Here is a 19887-nt window from a genome sequence, read left to right on the forward strand (position 1 = left end):
TGGTCCCTGACTGTCATGGTTATATATATGACCAGTCACTCCTACTATAGGGCCTTTCTATAATGGATTTCATTCAGCAGCTAGAAGAGGGCTATAAATGACTGCAGGATGATATCTAATCCCTTATACTTTGGGAAATAAAAGATTTAATTTTGAAGTATTGGATATTCTGAGCAATTCATATGTTCCTGAACAAAAACCAGGCAAGAATGTTTAAAGCTGAAAGAACAAGAAACCTAAAATATTCAGATTTAAAATATAGAGATCCATAAACAGTAACTGAAAATGTGAGTCTCAAAGCCTTATGTTAGGCTAAAACCTTTAAGTATTTTCTTTGAAATCCATTTAAATTGATACAGAAGTCATAGTCCAGCTCCACAGAGTTGAGTAGTCCTTTCAGTGTAGGAAGGACTGAACCAGAGGAAAGCAATAATGTATTATGAAACTATTTAGCATTTCCTACTGGTTTTCTTTGTATCCAAAATGATGAGGTTTCTATTAATAAGCAAATATAATATGACAGAATTTCAGAAACAAATGGAATTATAACAATTTTCCAGGGTCTTTGAGTAACATTAACTCTGGCTGTATTTTGCCTCAAAGGGAGGTTGTTTCCCTATGTATAACAAATTCATTTGCTCTACAGCCCAGTGGCTCAAGACATCATTTGGATGAATTTCCATAAACTTAATTTGGGCTCCATGCTTTTACTTGTAGTATTATCTACAAGTGTCGTTATCTAGAATCATAAACTAAAATCCTATCTGATCTTTCAGTGAGAGTCATTTTTCTGTTTGTTTGTATAAAACCAATGCCTTGCGAAGGTCACAAAGTCTTACTCTGCAACAGTGGAGCTTGTGATCATTAGATTCAGTCATTTTAAGAGTACTGATATGAGAATTCCCCTCTCTACAAAAACACTGAACCTGTAGCAAACTGAAAGACCAAATTAGGTACTTGTGTAGAAACACCTGTTCACATAGGGTGCTTTAAGAAATGTAAAGCACTGATGTTTCTAGAGAATGATTTTCAGGCACTTTTGGAAATAAGCTAGCATAGCTACCACCTTATTAATGAATCATAGTAATATAAGGAGAAAAAATAACTTGTCTGCAGACTTTTGAGTAAAGTATTGCTAAAAGATTCATGCAGCATGAAAAATCAATTATGCAAGTAAGAATAAATTAATATTGAAATTCAGTTATGTCCCTTCTGGACATTATTTCTCTGTACTAAAACTAGAAAAACAATATGACCACATAGTTTTTCAGCTTAAGGCAGGTAGGGAAGAGAGCTCCATCTTGTCTGGGTCTGAACACAGTCTCTCCCAAGGCACTGCCATGAACCCTCTCTGGCTCCTCCAGGGTCTCCAGGATCTCAGCCAGAGGGACCACATGGAGCTGTGCCAGAGCAGCTGTCCTCTCAGTCCCTGTCACTCATCTCCTCCTTGAGAGCACAAACATTTCTGCAGCATTTATTTATGATGAGACAAGAGGACCTATGGTCCTTGCATCTCACAGAATGGAAGAGACCTCCCAGGTCATCAAGTCCAGCCATCAATCCAGCACCATCATAATCACCACTAAACCATATTCCCCCTAAGCACCATATCAAGACAATTCTGTAATACTTCCAGAGGTGATGACTCCACCATCTGTCTGGACAACTTATTCCAATGTCTAACCACTCTTTCAGTGATTTTTTTTTCTCTAATATCTAAGCTAAACTTCCCCTGGTATGACTCTAATCCTTTCACTTGAAACATGGCAGAAAGACAGGACAGGATGCTAATGGACACCAAACAAAAATTCCTAAGGATGACTTATTGTCAAGACTGGGAAGGCAGTGCACTGAAACTGCACATTTGTCAGCACTTCTGCCCCTAAGTCAGCTGCAGGTTAATGCCAGATGTCAGAAGTGCAGTGTGATGGTGACACCATTACTCCTCTGACTACGTGCATCCTCCCACACATCCTTAGTGGGGGTAATAATTAACAATACTTGAAATACAGGACCAACTTGAAATCTACTTTGAGATTTGATTTGCAAACAAGGAAGAGGAAGAAAACTGGATGAGAGAGATACTAGTGTAGTTCTCCCCATTTAAGCTTTTTAAGCCCTACTCTCATCGCATGATGTGAATTGGCATAATTTGTCTTCAAAGCAGCAAAGTGTCTGCTTTGTTACCTCTGTAACTGGCTCTGTAACTAAATACAGTATTTCTTGGCATAAATGTTTAGAAATGCTGAAATGGTAGAATTCGCAAATGTCATTGATTTTCTATGTGCCTGAAAAAATGATCATAGAAGGGACAGAAAAATTATGGAACTGAGCTGTAACTGGTTTCTGGGATTGCTTTGAAGTATAAACCTGGGCTTTTACTTGCTTTTGGCTGATACAGATATATTACACATTCAAACAAAACTTACTTGAACATTTGAGGTATTTCTATTAGTCTAAAAGATATTAAGTATTAGACTAAACCTCTTCACTTGTAACCATAGCTAAACTCTAATTTCTAATATTATATATCCTTATTGGTATTTAGTAGGTCATTAGAGTAAGTTCTCTGAATTTTCATTCATCAAATACCAGAAATGCCAATACTTACTCAAAATACAGAGTGAGGTCTGTTGCCAATATCGATTGCTTTAGAAGCTGCATAAGGTCACTGTAGTCCTTAGAGGACAAGTTAGCAAAGATGTTGTGACCCTATAATGAAAGAGATAAAAGAGGTAAAGAGCTAACAATCAATATAGGTTTTTAAAAAGTTTTCTAACTTGTTAGTCTACTGTTTCCCTGTAACACAAGACTTTTCTGATTCATGGCAAAACTATGACAAAATAATAATGCTAATACTGCTGAGATTACATTGAGGCAGAAGAGCTGATGATTGTTATCAATCACCTGCTATGTTTTTCCAAACTCTGCTGAAATTACAGCCTGTTGAGTAAAGATTTACTCTCTGTTCTGACCCTGCACAGACTCAGTTTATGGGGAAAAACTATGGATACATTTCAATCTCTCATCATATTAAATGTTTTGGGGAGCTGCGTATTGGAGCTTTGGAGTAGTGATCCTAATAGATTTATCTGTGCTGCTGCTTGCATGCACACAAACTGCTCTTAGACCAGTCAAGGACACTAAATCAGTTTTTCATTCAGAGCAGCCCATTTGCTCACTCTCCCCATTACTCTCTTGTGCTACAGTGTATACAGCCATTGCCTATATGGACTAAAGAACCACAACTTTATATGCAATTTAAACACCCTTTGTGGGCCCAAGTGGCTGTTTTTTAAGGGATTGTGGATTAAGAATTTGAAAGATGCTCTATGGCCAAAATGAAAAGAAATTAATTATTTGATGTTGCTATTTGAGAGGGGGGAAGGTTCTTTTGTAACTGGATTTCTGAAAACAAGAGGGACAGAGATCCTGTAATTCCTCTGTGAAATTCTCGAGAAAATAAGATGAAAGAAACAAAATTAATGAAAAACTCTAAATGTAAGCTTAACAAATTATCTTGGTGACAATAGTCACATATATTAGTATACATAAATGTATTACGGGTATATTTTTTCCTAATCACCTACATATATATTGAAGTTCTTTCTAACCAGAGTCTTATTTTGGTGATATTTAGTTCTGTAGTGCCCACATTCAGTATGCACTGCCATCTACTGTTTAGGAAGTTTAAAATGCCCTTAAAACTAAGAATTTTCCAGCAACAGGGTTACTATTAGCATGATGGTGTGATGACATATATGAGATAAAGTCTGGGGAGGTGTAGTTCTGAGACAAATCTCCCTGGCAGTGTACACAGAGGTAAAACCATCACCCTATACCCATTTGTCTGTGACCATGAAACATTCCAGATCTCTTCAGAAGTTACTGCAGATCAGGCTATGGTATCCAGTTGTGCTGCATGAACAGCAGTTTTGGTTTTATATTTACTAAATGCGTTTTGTAGCAGCCAATTTCTGTAAAATAAGAAAGTACATCTGTTGTTTTGAAAGGACTCCATGTCCATTATTCCACTTTTCTCAGTTATTAAATACATATTGTAGTATATGCTGTATAGTGTTACATGCAAGATATTCTAGGCAAGAGCTATGTCTTCACATGTATCTGCAAAGCAATTAATATGCTTTGGACAGCATGATATTACTGATTTTAATTTTTAAAAATACTGTATTAAATTATGAAAAAATTATAAAAATACTGATTACAGAAAGGCTGCCAAAGAAATTAAATTGGTGCAGTAACGGATGGCTCTGATACTCTGAATATGACACCTGTGGGGAAAGGTAAGCACCTGTTTCAGCCACCTCTAAACCACTGAGCAGGATATATGTAAGAAGAGTGAGAAAAGCTGACAATATGATTAGGATGTATTCTCCTTGTCCCTTGCTGATTGAGACAGAATAATCTCTGGGCTCTGTGATCAGCATTTGTAGTTGTTTAATTTTGTGCTAGTTGTGACCTTTGTGGTAACCAATAAATAATTCCTCAAGGAGAGGGCATTAAAAAGGTACTGTACATGGTATTTCCTTTCTCCAGCTGAAACTGCCCAACAGCTTACAGTGAGATTAATAGTAATGCTTTTGTACCTCACTTTGGAGAATCATGACAGCATGATTGAAATGGTGGTGCTCCAAGGTAGCAGAGGTGCCGTAGAGCTGAGCTAAGGCTGATCCACTCCTGAAACAGAACATGGGAAGTCAACAAATCCTGCTTGTCTGCTTACGAAGCAGGTTTCAGAGACAATTTAGTGACAAAAGCACGTAGCCACACTCTCCACCTCCACTTTAGCAACCTCACTTAAGACAGCTAATGAGATCAAAATACTAATTTAAATCCAGATACAAAGCATTTATGTTCCATTCTTTGCTAAATATTGCCAGCTGACTAAATACCTTTCTGGGATTACAAGAAATTTTGTAATGCAGCTTTCAAAGTGCCTCAGAAACAGCACAGACAGAGAACCGTGCAGTAAAGACACAAGGTAATGTGTCCTTGAGCTGGGATCAGCTGTTCCCCTGTTTTATTTTTAATTCATAATAGACATAAACATAAGGGCTTACAATGGCCAACTACAAACTCTTAAATTAAAACCCCAAAACACAACAAAAAAAAGCCCAACTTCAAATACTAAGGTAAACAAAAAAAAACCCACAAATGAGAGCAGTGAATATAAAAGTAAAGCTTAGCATATCTCTAGAATGTATTTTCTCATCACATTTATTGTCTAAACCAAAATCAAATTCAAAATGCACAATGCAGGTCGGTTTTCTATGTTTAAAGAACAAAAATATATGGAATAAAATTATAAAATTGCAAATTACTGGGAAGTGCAGAGAGTGGGACTGGATTGTCAGAATGGTCACTATTCACCAAGTACCAAAGTAGTTCAGGCAAAGTCCTTCACTTCTGGGACCCAGCCTAAAGTGACAAGATGGACTTTCTTTCCAAAGAAATGAGAATAAGAGATTATGCTAGAGACAGAAGGAGTCTTGTAGGAGCATATACCATAAAACTGCACCATATTGATGGTTAATTATCAGATGCAGCTATAAGAGAGAAAAGGATGTCCAGGAAACATCCTCCCTAGAGAATGTGATATTGACATATATAACAGAGCCATTTGAGACAACTGTGATATTGCCTCCATCATATACCTCTTGAACTTTCATCATACAGAACAGCAGCATTAGACACTGAAGATAAAATAGGAAAATGTGATGCTTGAATTTATGTCAGGTTAGAGGAATAAATCATAGTTAGCATTATGAAAACTACTGCTTCTGTTTTCAGGGATGTTTTATACATGTGTGGTAATGTTTGTCTTTCATTAAATGTCTTCAGCAGTTTCTTTATGGAGTCATAAAATGGTAGCCTCCTCTCCATACTCTGTTGTCAAACAACAAGTATGAGTGATAGCAGTCTAATGCTGATCCCTGTACCTTTAACTCAGACAGCCCTCTGCACAAAAGATACTCTTGTGTAATGGTACAGCAGAGAAGTGGTTAATTTAATCAGAGCCTAAAATGGCCAGGATGTAAATCTTAGGTCTCGTTTTTGTAAATTGGGAACATAAACATCAATCAGCTGAGCTTCCTTCCCATTTGTCTCGTCTGTTTTGATTCTCTTCAAGACTCAGCTGCAAAAAGGCATCTAGCAGTGCTTGGTAACCTTTGCACCACGAGCTCTGTCTTTTGAGCACTGCAATTGATTTTCCCCGCTATGGTGATTGAAGATCCAGACAGTGTCATTGTTTCATTGAGATTGTATGGCAACACCAATACCTCAGGAAATGGCAGCTTAGTGAACATCAGAAACATCAGTTTGAGTGATGGTCACTGAGGCAACATACCCCCAGAAATGCAGCAGCCCCTGCATACACACGTTGCAGCAGAGTACTTCTGCAAAAGTAGGACAAAATAGCATAATAAAACATCACTCTGCCCTTCAAATACCTCTGGACAACCGTCTGACCACTCCCCCATCACACTGGAGGATTAGCAGTAAGGCAGAACAGAAAATCTACAAATGCACACTGGGATCTGCAGGACAGGAATGCCTTGGGGCCTCGTATTCTCATGTTATGTAGTGGCACTGGGGACTGAAGAAAACAACATGGGATTTGAAGGAATCGCTGTGTCTGACAGCTTTATTTCACAACTTGGCCAGGATGTTGCAGGATTTTCTCTTGTCCCTCCTATTCTCAGGGAAGGCAGATTTTGGAATGAATTTGACCTTGGTCTAAGGAGTTCTCTTACCTACACAGAAGTACCACTCTTAAGCCTTCCACAAACCTACTTGTACTTCACGCTGCCTGATGGCAGCAGCCTGGTTTCTGTGGAAGCATTATTTCAGTTTCACTTATTTTCTTTTCTTCACAATAGCAGAACAAGGTTTTGCTTAATGCCATGCACCCCAGACAGCAAGACCAACCCAGACAGACAATTTAGGTGCTTCCTGGATTGAAAACTAGAATCAATAACAGCTAAGCCTGAAAAGAACATCAAGTTCTGGCACCACATTTCAATATGTGGTGTCAGTTCAACAGCCAGATACAAAGGACAAGCCAGCAATTACTTAAAGGAACAGAGAATGATAAAGATGGATAGTCCCTCACTGCACACAGGAATAAGAGTACTTGGCCTTGGCCTAGAAAGCTTGAAATTAATGCTTCATTCTTTATCCTGGTCACCTTTTGCTCTCCCATGGAAGAAAACCAAATTAAAATAGTAAGAATTAGAAAGCTTACTTGGCTTGGAAGGCATTGTTGGTTCCCCTGTGGTCGAGGTCGTGACACAAGCATCCCACAATCAAAGCTAAAATTTCAATTTCAGTTAGAATCTCCTGAAATCCTGCAGTCTGAGAGCAGAAAAAAAAAAACATAGCAGCTGTAACTATCATTAGCAAAAGGGATAAGTAATGTTAGTCCATCCAGCAACAGTCAACTTTGTTTTGATACCATGAACATTTCAGTAAGGAGAAGATAAATGCTTTATTGTCATATTCTATTCCCTGCTGTATGTCAGATGGTTAGCAAAATAGATAATGTCCTTGGAGTGATCTGTTATTATCTCTTTGTTGCATTTCCAGCATGCTATTTCTCTGCTAGCCAGGAGGCACTAAAGGCAAAAAGAGCTGAAAACAAATACCAGTAACTGAAAACTGAGACAGGAACTGGAATTTTTTAATCAGAGAAATAAAAACACCAAAACTAAACTGATAAAATTTTGAAATTATTATTTAGAGAAGTACTTAGAAAGATTTCTTCAATCCTGAGATGACCATCTTAGTCAATCCCTACTGTCAGAGATAGCTGACATGTTAAGTTGGAAGACCTTTAAAAGAGCTCAGATAAAATATACTGTTATGAACTATTAGATTTTTTTTCAATCTGGCACTTTGAAACGAAGTGGCACGATTTGAAGAGGAAATGTCTCAAATTTCTGCTACAGATACCCATTTGAGTTTGGGAGAGGCATTTGAAAACAGATGCAATGAAATTCCCTACAAGCAGCTCAGACATGACTGTGTGAATGGAGGAGTTAATCATAGAAACATTTTTTTTTACTATGCTTCTTCTCTTGGATACTTGTCATAGCAGTCTTCCTGCCTGAATGGGTTCATGGCAGAGAAAAAACACTTACTGCTATTGCTAACCTCAAGCATCCTGAACAGATCCTGTCTGAAGGAGGTGCTAGAGCCTCTGTAGTGCACCACTGGTGCTGTGCCTCTGACCCATGGCAGAAACAACCTGGTTCTTCAGAAGCAGAAGGGCATAACACCTGCAAAAATGACTGGCTGAGTGTCAGTCTCCAGTGACACTCTTCAATTAGCCACATGATCTAGCTAGCATGAAAGGAAATTATATACAAGAAATACAAAATACATTTGTATTGGAGGACCAAACCAAGGCTGAACACCAGCAACATGTAAGAATTCCCAAATATCATTGATTTTCAAAGGGGCGTAATTTCATCCACTGGCAAGAAGAGAGTTTAAGTGATACAGGGGGACTTGTCACCCTTCCTTGGTAGGAACTTAAATTCAGAAACAGCAATTGCTGCAATACTCTGTGAAAGCTCTGCTATTCACCCTGAAGACCACAAATTGTACTTACAGAAATGCACATTCAAATCTAAGTGTCTTCTGTTTAGACAGTCTGGAATGTGGCCACATTTTATACTTAGGCAATACAGGGAGCCAAGCTCCACCAGGTGCTCACGAATGCACTTCAGTGGGAACTGAGGAAGTGCAAGACTTGCTACAAATGCTTTATAATTCCTTAAAGTTTACACAGCAGAAAAGATGATCAAGCATGAAGGAAAAAAAGGTTAATTACTTTTGTGTAGAATCCAGCAGTGTACAGAATAACTTGGATATTAGGAAAGAGGTTCACCTGATTTCTAGTGGCATTGCTTTTGTTTTAGTTTTGGTAACATCTACCCAAGTAGAAAAAAAATCCTCTATAAATAGTGTTTTATCTTTTTAAACATAGCTCTTGTTTAACAAATAATAATTTAAAAAATCTATTTATAAAAAGGGATTAAAAATAGTTTGTAACTGACAACACACCATGTGTCAAATTTCAGTTTAGAGAAAATATTAACGGCTAAGTTAAAATAACTTAAAAGGGAAGTTTTATAATATGAAATTGATGTTGTAATAAATATTCTTTAGTGTAATCCAAGCTTTGATTAAATTCAAGGATTCAACCTGTATTGCAAATGCAGGGAAACCAATTAAGGAATTTATTAACAGTAGCAGTATCTCAAAAATAAATGCCACATTTATTTAATGCAAAGTCTTGTTGCTGAATATATGAAAGAAATATAGCATGTCACATAGTAAAAAAAAATTCATTTAAAACAATACTACAGTAAGGGGATATCTTCTTTGAACATAATGTAAGTAAACAGAGGATTACATTTCCACATTTCTGAATTTACAAGAGAAAAAAAAAAATACATGGCTATAGATGATGGTGCAGTAAATTTTATTTTCACCAGAAAAGGAATGACCCATAACTCATGAGTGGCAGAGTCTCTAGTGAGTTATGGAGGTCATTCTTTCATGTGAGGAAATGAATTGCATTCATTATACCTTGCCCCACATCTATATGTTTTGTTATTAGCACACCAGATGGGATTTTAATTTGGTATTGCTTACTTGTTCGTTTTTGCCCTTTGAAATAAGTATCAATGTGAACTGTGTCGGCAAAGGCACTGATAATGAAGCCTGTGCTTGATCCTGCACTTTACTCTCAGGTACAACCTTAACTTGCAGGAGCAGCCTTGCTGCAGTGCTTGTCTTCAGAATTCCTGGGCATCTGAAAGACAGAACTATGGCTTGCAGAACTGGGCTTATGATTGTTCAGGAGAGAGAAAATACATACTTAGATATACAGGAACATGCTTTAGATATGCAAAATACCAGGGGTGAAGCAATGATTTCCTCTTTTTTGAATTTCTGTTGTTTGGCATGTTCAACACAGCTGAATTTTCCTTGTGCATTCAGTGGGAGTATGGTGGGACCCTTAGAGGCTACTGCATTACAGATTAGACATCACTATACTATGGTAAATCCTACCTGAAAATGCCCTAAAATAGAATTACTGATTTCTATTTGTGGGGCAGTCTACATTGCTGACTATCATGGAGAAACCAGAAATAAGGTGCAATAACTGCACAAAGCAGTGCCTTCTTGACCAGCAGAGAAGGGTTCTGATAAGCCTTTCAGAGGGTTTATCGAAGAATTTTCCTCTTTTTACCAGTGAAAAAAGAAGGCACACGCTAATTTGGATCATATCCCCAAGACAAATGCAGTAGGAGCAAGCCTTGTATTATTACTAATGCCAAGTCTCTCTTTTGTGTCTTTTTTTGCACAAAAATAATCTTCCTGTATCTGGAAGGGAGAGCAGACCAAACAGATCTCACACCTGCACTTATTCTGTTCTCAGCCAGAGCCAGAGCAAAGCGGGGTGGGATGTGTGGAGACTCCAGTGCTGTGGCCACATTCCAGCCCTGCACATGGAATCGCTCATTCTGTTTATTACCAGGAGTGTGGGCAAGGAAATGAACTTGGCTTAAAAATGCCGGATCCCATCTCACAGCCAATTGCATCCCTGCGCTGGCTGCTAAAAGGATTCTGAAATTAGGCGGTGAGAGCCGCGGTCAGAGCATCTGTCGGTGGTGCCGGGCGGGCGGTGGCTGGTGCCGCAGCAGCAGCGGAGCTCCCTCCCGCTGGCCCGGCGCGGGCTCCGCTGGCCGGGTGGAGGTGCCCGGTGCCGCCGGCACAGCAGCAAGCCTGGCCTCGGAGCTCCACCTAGGGGTGTCCCTGCTGCGGCTGCGGCTCCCCGCCCGCAGCCTCTGGCGCTAATTGCTGTAATTCACACCCAGCGGCGCTGCCCGCCTTTGCCTATATCATCAGAGTAAAATGCTTTTCCTTTTGCTAAAACTGGGAAAAAAAAAAGCATGTCAAGTTTATAAAACCATAATAACTACTAACACCCTGGCATTACCACCGAATTTCCTTAGAGAGCATCAGCAAGTGCCTGCTGAAACAATGCTCATTCTGTGCAGCTGAGGAGCCTCATGCCCGGAGGAAGAGGTGACCCTTCTCTCGTTGGATGTCTTCCTTTCCTTTGTTTCGTGGTGCACGGTACCGCTTCACTAGGCCTCCATCAACACTCACAGAAACACACCCGCCCTGCTGGGACTGACCGAGCACTAGAATGACATCTTCACCTCCTAGGGCAAGTCAGAGGTTTTTTTTTTTTTCTTGCCCAACATGCAAAGTTCTGGCATCCGGGACCCCTGAGTTTTTTTGTTGGTACATTTACAAGAATGAACTAGCCAAACGTGGATTATTTCACACAGTGAGGTTGCCGTGGGGTAGAGAGAGAGCAGCATACTTGTTCTAGTATGTTAGCAATGGTACTTTCAGCAGAATTTACTTGACATTTCAGCAGAATTTACTTGAAGCTGAAAGGAGCTACAGGTACTCCTGGAGATACATGCTAATAAAACCCCTAAGTGTCAACAATGTCTAGTGGAGACTCAAGATTCACTTAGATCACTATGCTGGAAGATAATTTTCAAATGTTTTGAGGCAGTACCTTCACAAACTATTTAGATGAAGCTGGATAAAGAGATAATAAATATCAACATAGTAAATACTTTGGGGTTCTAATCCTTGGTTTTATACTTCCCAATTAGGAGTTTAAAATAAATGTCAAATCAAAGAGTTCCAAAAGAAAAACATTTCATAAGATCAAGATCTGTAATAACAAGAGCACTCCAAAACTGCCATCTGTTTTCAGTCACTTTAATGTGCCTATGATATCACTGTCACTAAAACACTATAAGGTTTTGCCAAATATGTGCTGCCTTAAGTTGAATAAATTCTGTCTGCTTTGCTACTGGAAATGAGTAGCATAATAACCAGAAAAGAAATTGAATGCTGGAAAATGTTTAACAGGTTAGGCAGTGTTGCAGTAAAAGCTCTTAGGGGGCTGTGTAGCTGGGTACTCACAGTTAACATGGCAAACATCAGCTGGCAGACGTTGAAAGCGTGCCTCCAGTTGTGATACAAGACCATTCGATAGTTCTTCCGCACCGTCAAAAGCCACCTACACAGCGTCTGAAATGCAAAGTACAATTTGTAGCAGGGCTACTAAATGTGTACAAATGGACAGAGCAGTGCCAAGACAAAAGCAGCAGATATTTGCAGCGCAGATGGTTACCTCGTAGTCAATTTTAAATTTCTGAACCATTCCAAGTTCCATGAACATCCGCAGGGCTGCAGTAATCATGGCATCCACATCGAGCGAGAAGTCATCAAAATGGATATCGTCAATGCCAAGCTCTGACACCAGAGGGATGTTTGCTGCCTGAAAATGCCAAAGGGAAATTTCTGATTCTAAACTTCCGTCCTTTTTCCTTTATTTCACTCTTACAAGAAACAAACGGTACATCAGTTCTGATCTGCCAATACATCCCCTGCTTGATTCAAATGCTGAGCAGTAAAAGTCTTCATCTGAGAAACAGAAACAAGTCAAGCTAACAGAGTGTGGAAACAGTGGGAAGGAGAGGAACCTGGTATGAACAGGAAATATGTTCACCATCTCAACTGGAGCCCTGATACAGTATTTAGACTGAAAGCTGACCACTTTACAGCCACTGCAGTAACACAATATATTCCAATGCAAATTACAGTTCTATAATGCAAGAAACATCTGGATAGCCAGAAGCTGGGAATTTTAATTGCTACCATTTAGAATTGCAAAGTAAATATACTGCTCTGCAGAATTTCTTCATCCAAATGCTTTCACAATCATAAGTATACAAGTACCCTTTGCTTTACGCTGTTCACTACACACACATAGAACCAGAAGAAGAGTAATGCTAGCCAAGAAATGTCTAGCAGAAGTACTCTCCAAAGTAACAGAAAAGAATTTTCATCATGCTGATTTTATAGTAAACAACAGCAAAAGCCTTACATTTTGCTTTGTCTGTATAACCAGGACTTCTGTTTGTAAGAGAGAAATGAGCTGCTCTTGTGCACACAAAGATAGGAATGTGATGGCTGATGTATTCAGTTGAGCACAGAGATGTGCTGTGGCTTGCTCAGTAGCAGTACCTGCATGAGCCAGGCAGAGGTGCTGATAAGCCTCCCAGGCTTCTTTCACCTTCCTTACACCCCTTCAGACCTGCTGCTGTTCTCTCTAGAGAGGGCAGGTGCAGGGGCTGCATTCGCTGAAGGAGCATCTGTCCGTCTCCCACAGTGAGAGAGGGTGATGGGTCAGAAGCCTCTCCAAGGGGCTGGATCCAGCCCACAGGCCATGAGCTGGGCAATGCTGAATTAGTTAAAATCCACAGCTGGTGTGGAACATCCAGCTACACACTTGCATAAAATACCAATTAGTTTGTGCAACTGTAATCTAAGTTCACCTTGACTGTTACAGGTTCTATGGTTCTACTTTATGGTTTCCTTTTTGAGAACTTGTGTTTTGAAACACTGCACTCTAACTACAAATTACTGACATGTAAAATATCTTCTTTCAGCTGAAGACAAAGTGCCACCTCAATAAATTAGTTTATGCAGATATTAAACTGCTTTAGCAGCATCTTCTTCTGTAGGAGAAGATGGTATAAACCTGTCATAAAATAGTATTAACATTGTGGTTTTAACTTACTTGCTAGGTAGAAGAAAAGTCTTTTTGGTTCAGTACCCAGTAAAGCACACCAGTACCTCAGAAAGTCATGGCACTGTGCCAGGGAGTTAAACTGTTACAGGAAATACAGCAAACCCATCAAGTCAAGTGTCATCCCAGGACACAGCTTAAGAACCTCTGGAGCGTGAGATGCAAGCTCTGTTAACTGCACACTCACTTGTCTGCTAACATACTTATCCAGGCTGAATCAATTCAGCATCTCTTTTTGAGTAATCACTGAAATATTTGGAATACTTCTAGATGATCCCAACAGGAGTTACACCTTAACACCTTTAAGATCTGAAAAACTATGTCTATACTTCCAAGATAAAGAAAGAAAATGTGCTTAGGTGTGAAGCAGGAATGCTGGCCCAGAAACTGTGCTGCCCAGACCTTCATGAACCAACAAAAATTGTGACTTTTTTATCATTCAGTTATTCTTCAAAGACTTGGAGGATCCTGGAGATGCACATTAATATTAAGTCTATGAACACATTCACTGGATAGAAATAAGACTCTCAATATAACCATTTTTTGGGGAAGAAACACGTTTGTACATCATACTCCTTAGCTCCTTAGTGAAAAGCTTAAATAACAAGCTGAAAGAGAAGCACTTGATTGTGAGTATACCTTCTGAAATTGTTCATCAAATAATATTTACAAACCTACTGCTGCATTTTCATTAACTTTGAAGTGAGATCTAATAAAGGTTTTCAGAATTTTTGGCCTCTTAAAGAAAACCAGATCTTTTCCTTGCTATTTTTTTCTGGAAACCAACACTTTTATCAGCCTGTTGCAATTCAACATAGAACACTTGAAGCAGTTGCTCCACTAAAATTCTTTTTCCATTTGTCAAACAGTGGAGAAATAACAACATATTCCAAATCTATTACAAATTGAACAACAGGATATTAACAAAGCAAGTCAAAAACAATTTCTTCCCACGTCAGTCTGAAACTTGTAAATATTTATGAGGTTTTACATTCCTAAATTTAACAGGAGTGCCATAATCCAAAATAACTGCTGAATTAATCGCCAGGAGATAACATTTGTATAAAAGAACCATTTGCTTTACAACAGTAATAAAGGAAACAACAGAATTATGAGTGCAGAGCCTAATTTGAATAATGTTAAAAAAATGATATGTTGTGGGGCTGCAGCAGTATTCTGGCTGCACCTGGCATTGACTATCCTCAATTTCTTAGGCTAGAAATGCAAAAGTCCAGGGTTTAGAGGAGAACATTCATTAAAACTTCATATTTTAAAATTACAGAGATATAAAAAAAATTAATAATGCAGAATACTAAAACATATCCCTCCCTGAAATTTTGCAGTGCTGCAGGAAAAATTTCAGTGGATTTCTTAAAATAAACAACAATAACAACACTCTCTTTCAGGAAAACAGCGAGGATGAAAGTACCATGACAGCAAAAGGAGGGGACAGGCAATTAAATTTCAAGTTACAGTGAAATTATTTTTTAAAGCACCCCAGTGATTTAGAATCCCTTAAATGCTATAGATTTTTGAACCTTTTGAAGTTCATTTTCCCCTTTCCTAAAACAATTAAGACCTTTACTCTAGAATTAAGAATTTTACTCTGGAATTTTTGTACCCTGTGGATCAAGCAATTTCAATGGTCTTTGTATCCCTGAGGAAATTTCACATTACTCTTCTGGTAAGTTAAAGCCAGATGTGCCTCCTCTGGTCACATTTCCATATGTCCAGTACTAACCCAAAAATTTGTCTTGAAGGTAATCAGGAACACAAGTTCGGCTGAATACATGGAAGGTAACTGGTCTTGAAAAATAAAATACAAACTCAGCAGCCAGACTAGGAAAGTATCATCAGTCATAGGTAACTTGGAAAAAAAGGATGTCATGCCTCCAAACAAGAGCATAAGGATAAGATCTGTGATTACTCCATAGTTAGGCATGCGTGGAATACAGGAAGGAGGAAACAATGAATACAGGAAGGAGGAAAAACACCTTTGTACTCAATTCAGATTGGCGACAAGATTCTCCTTTCCTCATTGCTCTTTGCTACCACATAAACTGTCACAGCCTGCTCATTACCTGTGAAAGGTGAGAGACAAGGGACTGGCTGAGCCTTAGCTTCCACTGGCCATCACAAAAGGCCATATGTCATTAATGACCCTCTTACTGCAAAACACGTGGAACATCAAAGTGCCTTTCACCACACAGTCACAATTCTGGCCACTGTAAAAGACAGCCCACGGGAACAGAAAAATAACATTTTTGGTTCAGTGTTAATAAGCCTCTGGGCTCCTGTGGATGAATAAAGCCTAAGAAGGAAAATGCTTACTAAATGATTTTGCATTAACTCATCTAATAGCATATTCTTCACAATCTTCTGTATCCATATTTGATAATGTCATAAAATCAGATGTAAAGAAACTGGTGAGCTCTTCCCAAAGCATTCTTCCTTTGTAAAATGTGCACTACCATGGTAGCAGTCCAGCTAAACACAGAAAACACTGACATCCTACTTTGCCATGTCATCTTAAAATTTCTCTACTCCAGTTTTAGTACCTGTGTGGATAAGACATCAGGGCATATTATGCAAGGAAAGTATTTTGAAACATACTGATAACTATATTAGTATGGCTTTGTTTAAGAAAAAGGTACATTTGATATACTCAGCTTCCTTCCCATACAGTACCAGAACTATTCTCTAGCAGTACTTATTGAATGTAGTCCACTTTTTGCATAGCCTTATTTACAGTGGCTTGTGGAATGGTCAGCAAGGCTTCCTCATCAGAAAATACTGCCTGACTGATGGAAAGAAGTAACAAGGAACTTCATTATATTTAACACCTGAAAAGATTTCTCATGAAATATATATTCCAATTTAGCAAAATAATGGCAAAATAATGTGGTGTACATCTTAAATCCCAGAGGCACTATTAGAGTCCAGAGTCCACATACTATCAGAATAGCAGGTCAGGAGCTGACCTCATGTACACTCTGGAGTGAAGCTGGAGCTTCAGACAACACGACACACACACAAGAAATAAAATTGCCTTTTCAAGTATCTCTTCATCTCAAATATCTCTCAGAAGATTAGGATTTGAATAACCTTAAAGGATGATCATCAAAAGCTGAAGAGAAAGTATCAAAGTGAAGAATATTTAAATGTGATGCCTTCATTATCTCTCACATAATCTTCTATGATTCCATGAAGCCATTTTGAAGACATAATTTTCTGATGGCAAAGATTTTTATTTGTGAAAGGTTCTTTTTATATATAAAGGCCTCTAAAATACTTGCTTATGTTTATTGCTGCAGGCAGGCATCTTTTAAAATATATCTTTATAGTCAGTTATTAACAGCAGTGGACAGATTTTGTACTTCTTCACAGCAATGGAAGACCAAAGCCTGTTATATTCCAGTCTGACACATTTACTCTCTCTAAAAGAGAAAGAATCAAATGTTGCAGCTCCAGGATGTTTAATGCCCAGAGCAAACTGGCTTTTAAAGGCCTCCATCTGTTACTGGAGACTGTGGCTATCAACTCTTTGCCCTTCACAATACTGAGTTAGAACCTCTTTTGAAATGACCAACTGAAGCAGAGGCAGGACAGTGGCATAAAAAGGGAGTTTTACAAAATTTACAGTAAAGAGGAGTGGGTATGGAAATGACTGATGTGTATTTTCCTCTTGATTTTGATTCTAATAATTTTTTTAACATTATTATCACAAGAGCATTGCTCTGCCTTCAACACTGAAATCACCCAGAAACACAGCCTTGTTTAGTTTGAGAGAGCTTTTGAGATCAACCAGTCCTATGCCCCTGCCAAGGAAACCTCATGCTGCCATATAAACACACTTTGCAGCTGCCAGCTCTACCAGACTCCTTCAGTGTTCCAGTCTCTGTGAATGTCTTCTATCTGAACAGTTGTTGGATGAAAGGCATGGTGGAACAGGATTTGTGTATTTTATACCTCCTCAGATTAACCCTACAGATAAACAGGGTTGCAGTTGTGAGATCAAAAGCCCAAACTCTGCCCCAAGTCTCACAGTAGGTGTCTGAGCCCTTTCCTGGAAAAGGTCATTCCTTGATTTAGTCAAAGTTTTACATCTGTAAACCAAGAATCATGCAGTACATGCATCCAGCTTCAAAATCTACAGCTGAAGCATGCAGAAGCAAGCATGTATGTAGTGCAACTGCTCCACCTTCAAATGGCAAATTAGCAGCTTAACATGTATTTTCGACATGAAATGTAGAAAAAGGAAAGTTGCATTTAGACTTGTTTCAAAACATTGTGTTTGACCATTTACCAAATACAGCTACTGCTTAGTATGATGCTGATATTTCTTTTAATTAAAAGAGAAGCTTCACAGAATTACAAAAGCTATTTAGTCTGCTTCTATCAGAACAAGAAAAGTAGCCATTAAGCAATATATCACTATCAAATATAGCATGTAGGATTTTCTTTATTATCATGCAGTGTGGACTTAGGACAAAAGTATGGTATTTACTTTCTGCTTTGGGGATAAAACTGTATGTGCCTTAGGAAAGGATTTGTCTTCTTACAATTTTCATTTTAAAACGGCAAGGGAAGGTAAGTCATTACACCAAAGCTAGCCCCGGAATTATAGCTAAAAAGCAGAAAGCATTTTGAATATTTCTAATCAGTCAATCAATCCTATCTGAATATACTGCTTTCTGAAATTGGGACCCATCAAAAAGAAATAATACATTTCAGAGATAAAAATGACATATAAAATTTTGTTGCAAACTATACTAGGCACAAAAACCGTTATATTATGTTACTAAAAATCAATCCTTGATGCTAGAGTTGTTTCCTAGTACACAGAAACAAAATATATGGCAGCCTATAAAAGGAACAAGAAATTTTGATTTTAAAAGAACAGAGACATAAAATAAAAAAAATTAATGGTCTAGGCATCTATTATTCTTAAGGCCAAAGTCCATAACCACAGCAGCCTAGGACTGGGTTTTACAGGGCATGCACATTGGACACAATGATCTCCCAAGGCGCGCTGGGGAGTGTTCACGTCCTTTTGGCTGATGGTGATTAGGAAAGAACCAGTGTGTCACATACTGCAGGCTAGCAACTGTCGAGTTTTTATGACCATCAGTGCAGATGAGAAGTTTGTACAAAAGGGTCTATTCAGTCTCTGTTTCAGAATTTCAAACAAACACAAGCAGCAAACATAGGGCAACTATTTCTCTATACTACAAAAGTGTCAGGCTGCCATTTCCCACAAAGCTTTACTTGGTTTTGGTGGCAAAAAGTCAGCTTTGTTGCTCCCATGAAGAGCAGAATGGGTAATGTGGACTGGCCCTCCCCCTCAACCCTGTAAATTTGGGAAGGTGAGGGAAGTGGGATACGACGTAGCCTTTTCCTACCCAGAAAGTAGGAAAAAGCTCCCTCCTTGAAGACTCAGAAGAGGAAAATCATAATAAAGGGTGGAATAAGCAGAGACAGGTTTCTTCTCATGGTGAACATGATGTGAAGGCATAGGGGGAACTCACACATTTGGTGAAAAGAGCCCAGACAGTGCCCTGCAAATCTCAGCTGGGCACACAGTGGAAGAGAGCATGTGAAAACAGTGAAGGAATTGCCAAGATCAGACACTGAAAAAAAACCCAAAGCCAGAACCTCAGAAATCCCACCAGAGCCCCAACATGCACTGGATTCACACTATTTTTGTGATCCCAGCACACTCTCAGTGCACCAAAACCAACATGCAGGACCACCAGTCCTGTGTCACCGGGGCCATGGTGGTGCTGCAGGGACACAATGGCACTGGATGGGATTTCCTGGGAGCCACTGAAATTTTCATTCTGAGCAGCTGTGACAAATCAGGCTGGCAGTGCAGTGACTGGTGGGGGAAATTATGCAAATGTGTGAGTGGGTTACTGCTCCACTGGGGAGAAAGTCCTATTTCAGACCTGCTAGAGTGACAGCTACAGCAGAATAGTGTCAGCTGGACAATAAACAATATTGACAACACCTTCAACCTTACAACGTACCTTCACAAGAATCCTACAGAGAACATTTCCGTTATTCTCCTTAAAGTATGGTTTTGTCTTCTTCTCCTTACTTTTTGTCAAGTTCTGATTGCAGGTTTAAAAGGAATCCAGCCATCCTATCCTGAACACATAAATCAC

The 19887-nt window shown here is 38.9% G+C and overlaps 1 protein-coding gene and 1 long non-coding RNA gene across 2 annotated transcripts in view; one reads left to right on the forward strand and one right to left on the reverse strand.

The window, feature by feature from the left end:
* Positions 1–19887, forward strand: part of LOC110482909 (uncharacterized) — a 97832-nt gene that overhangs the window by 45201 nt on the left and 32744 nt on the right. The window lies entirely within an intron of this gene.
* PDE11A (phosphodiesterase 11A) overlaps positions 1–19887 on the reverse strand; it is a 107717-nt gene that overhangs the window by 22818 nt on the left and 65012 nt on the right. Inside the window, exons 11-15 of the mRNA XM_077785065.2 lie at positions 12260–12406; positions 12049–12156; positions 7268–7377; positions 4608–4698; positions 2612–2712 (exon numbers count right to left, since the gene is read on the reverse strand). Of these exons, the coding sequence (XP_077641191.1) occupies positions 2612–2712; positions 4608–4698; positions 7268–7377; positions 12049–12156; positions 12260–12406 (557 nt within the window). The remainder of the gene's footprint in view (positions 1–2611; positions 2713–4607; positions 4699–7267; positions 7378–12048; positions 12157–12259; positions 12407–19887) is intronic.

The sequence above is a fragment of the Lonchura striata genome, chromosome 7 (genome assembly GCF_050655825.1).
Source record: "Lonchura striata isolate lonStrDom1 chromosome 7, ASM5065582v1, whole genome shotgun sequence".
NCBI lineage: Eukaryota > Metazoa > Chordata > Aves > Passeriformes > Estrildidae > Lonchura > Lonchura striata.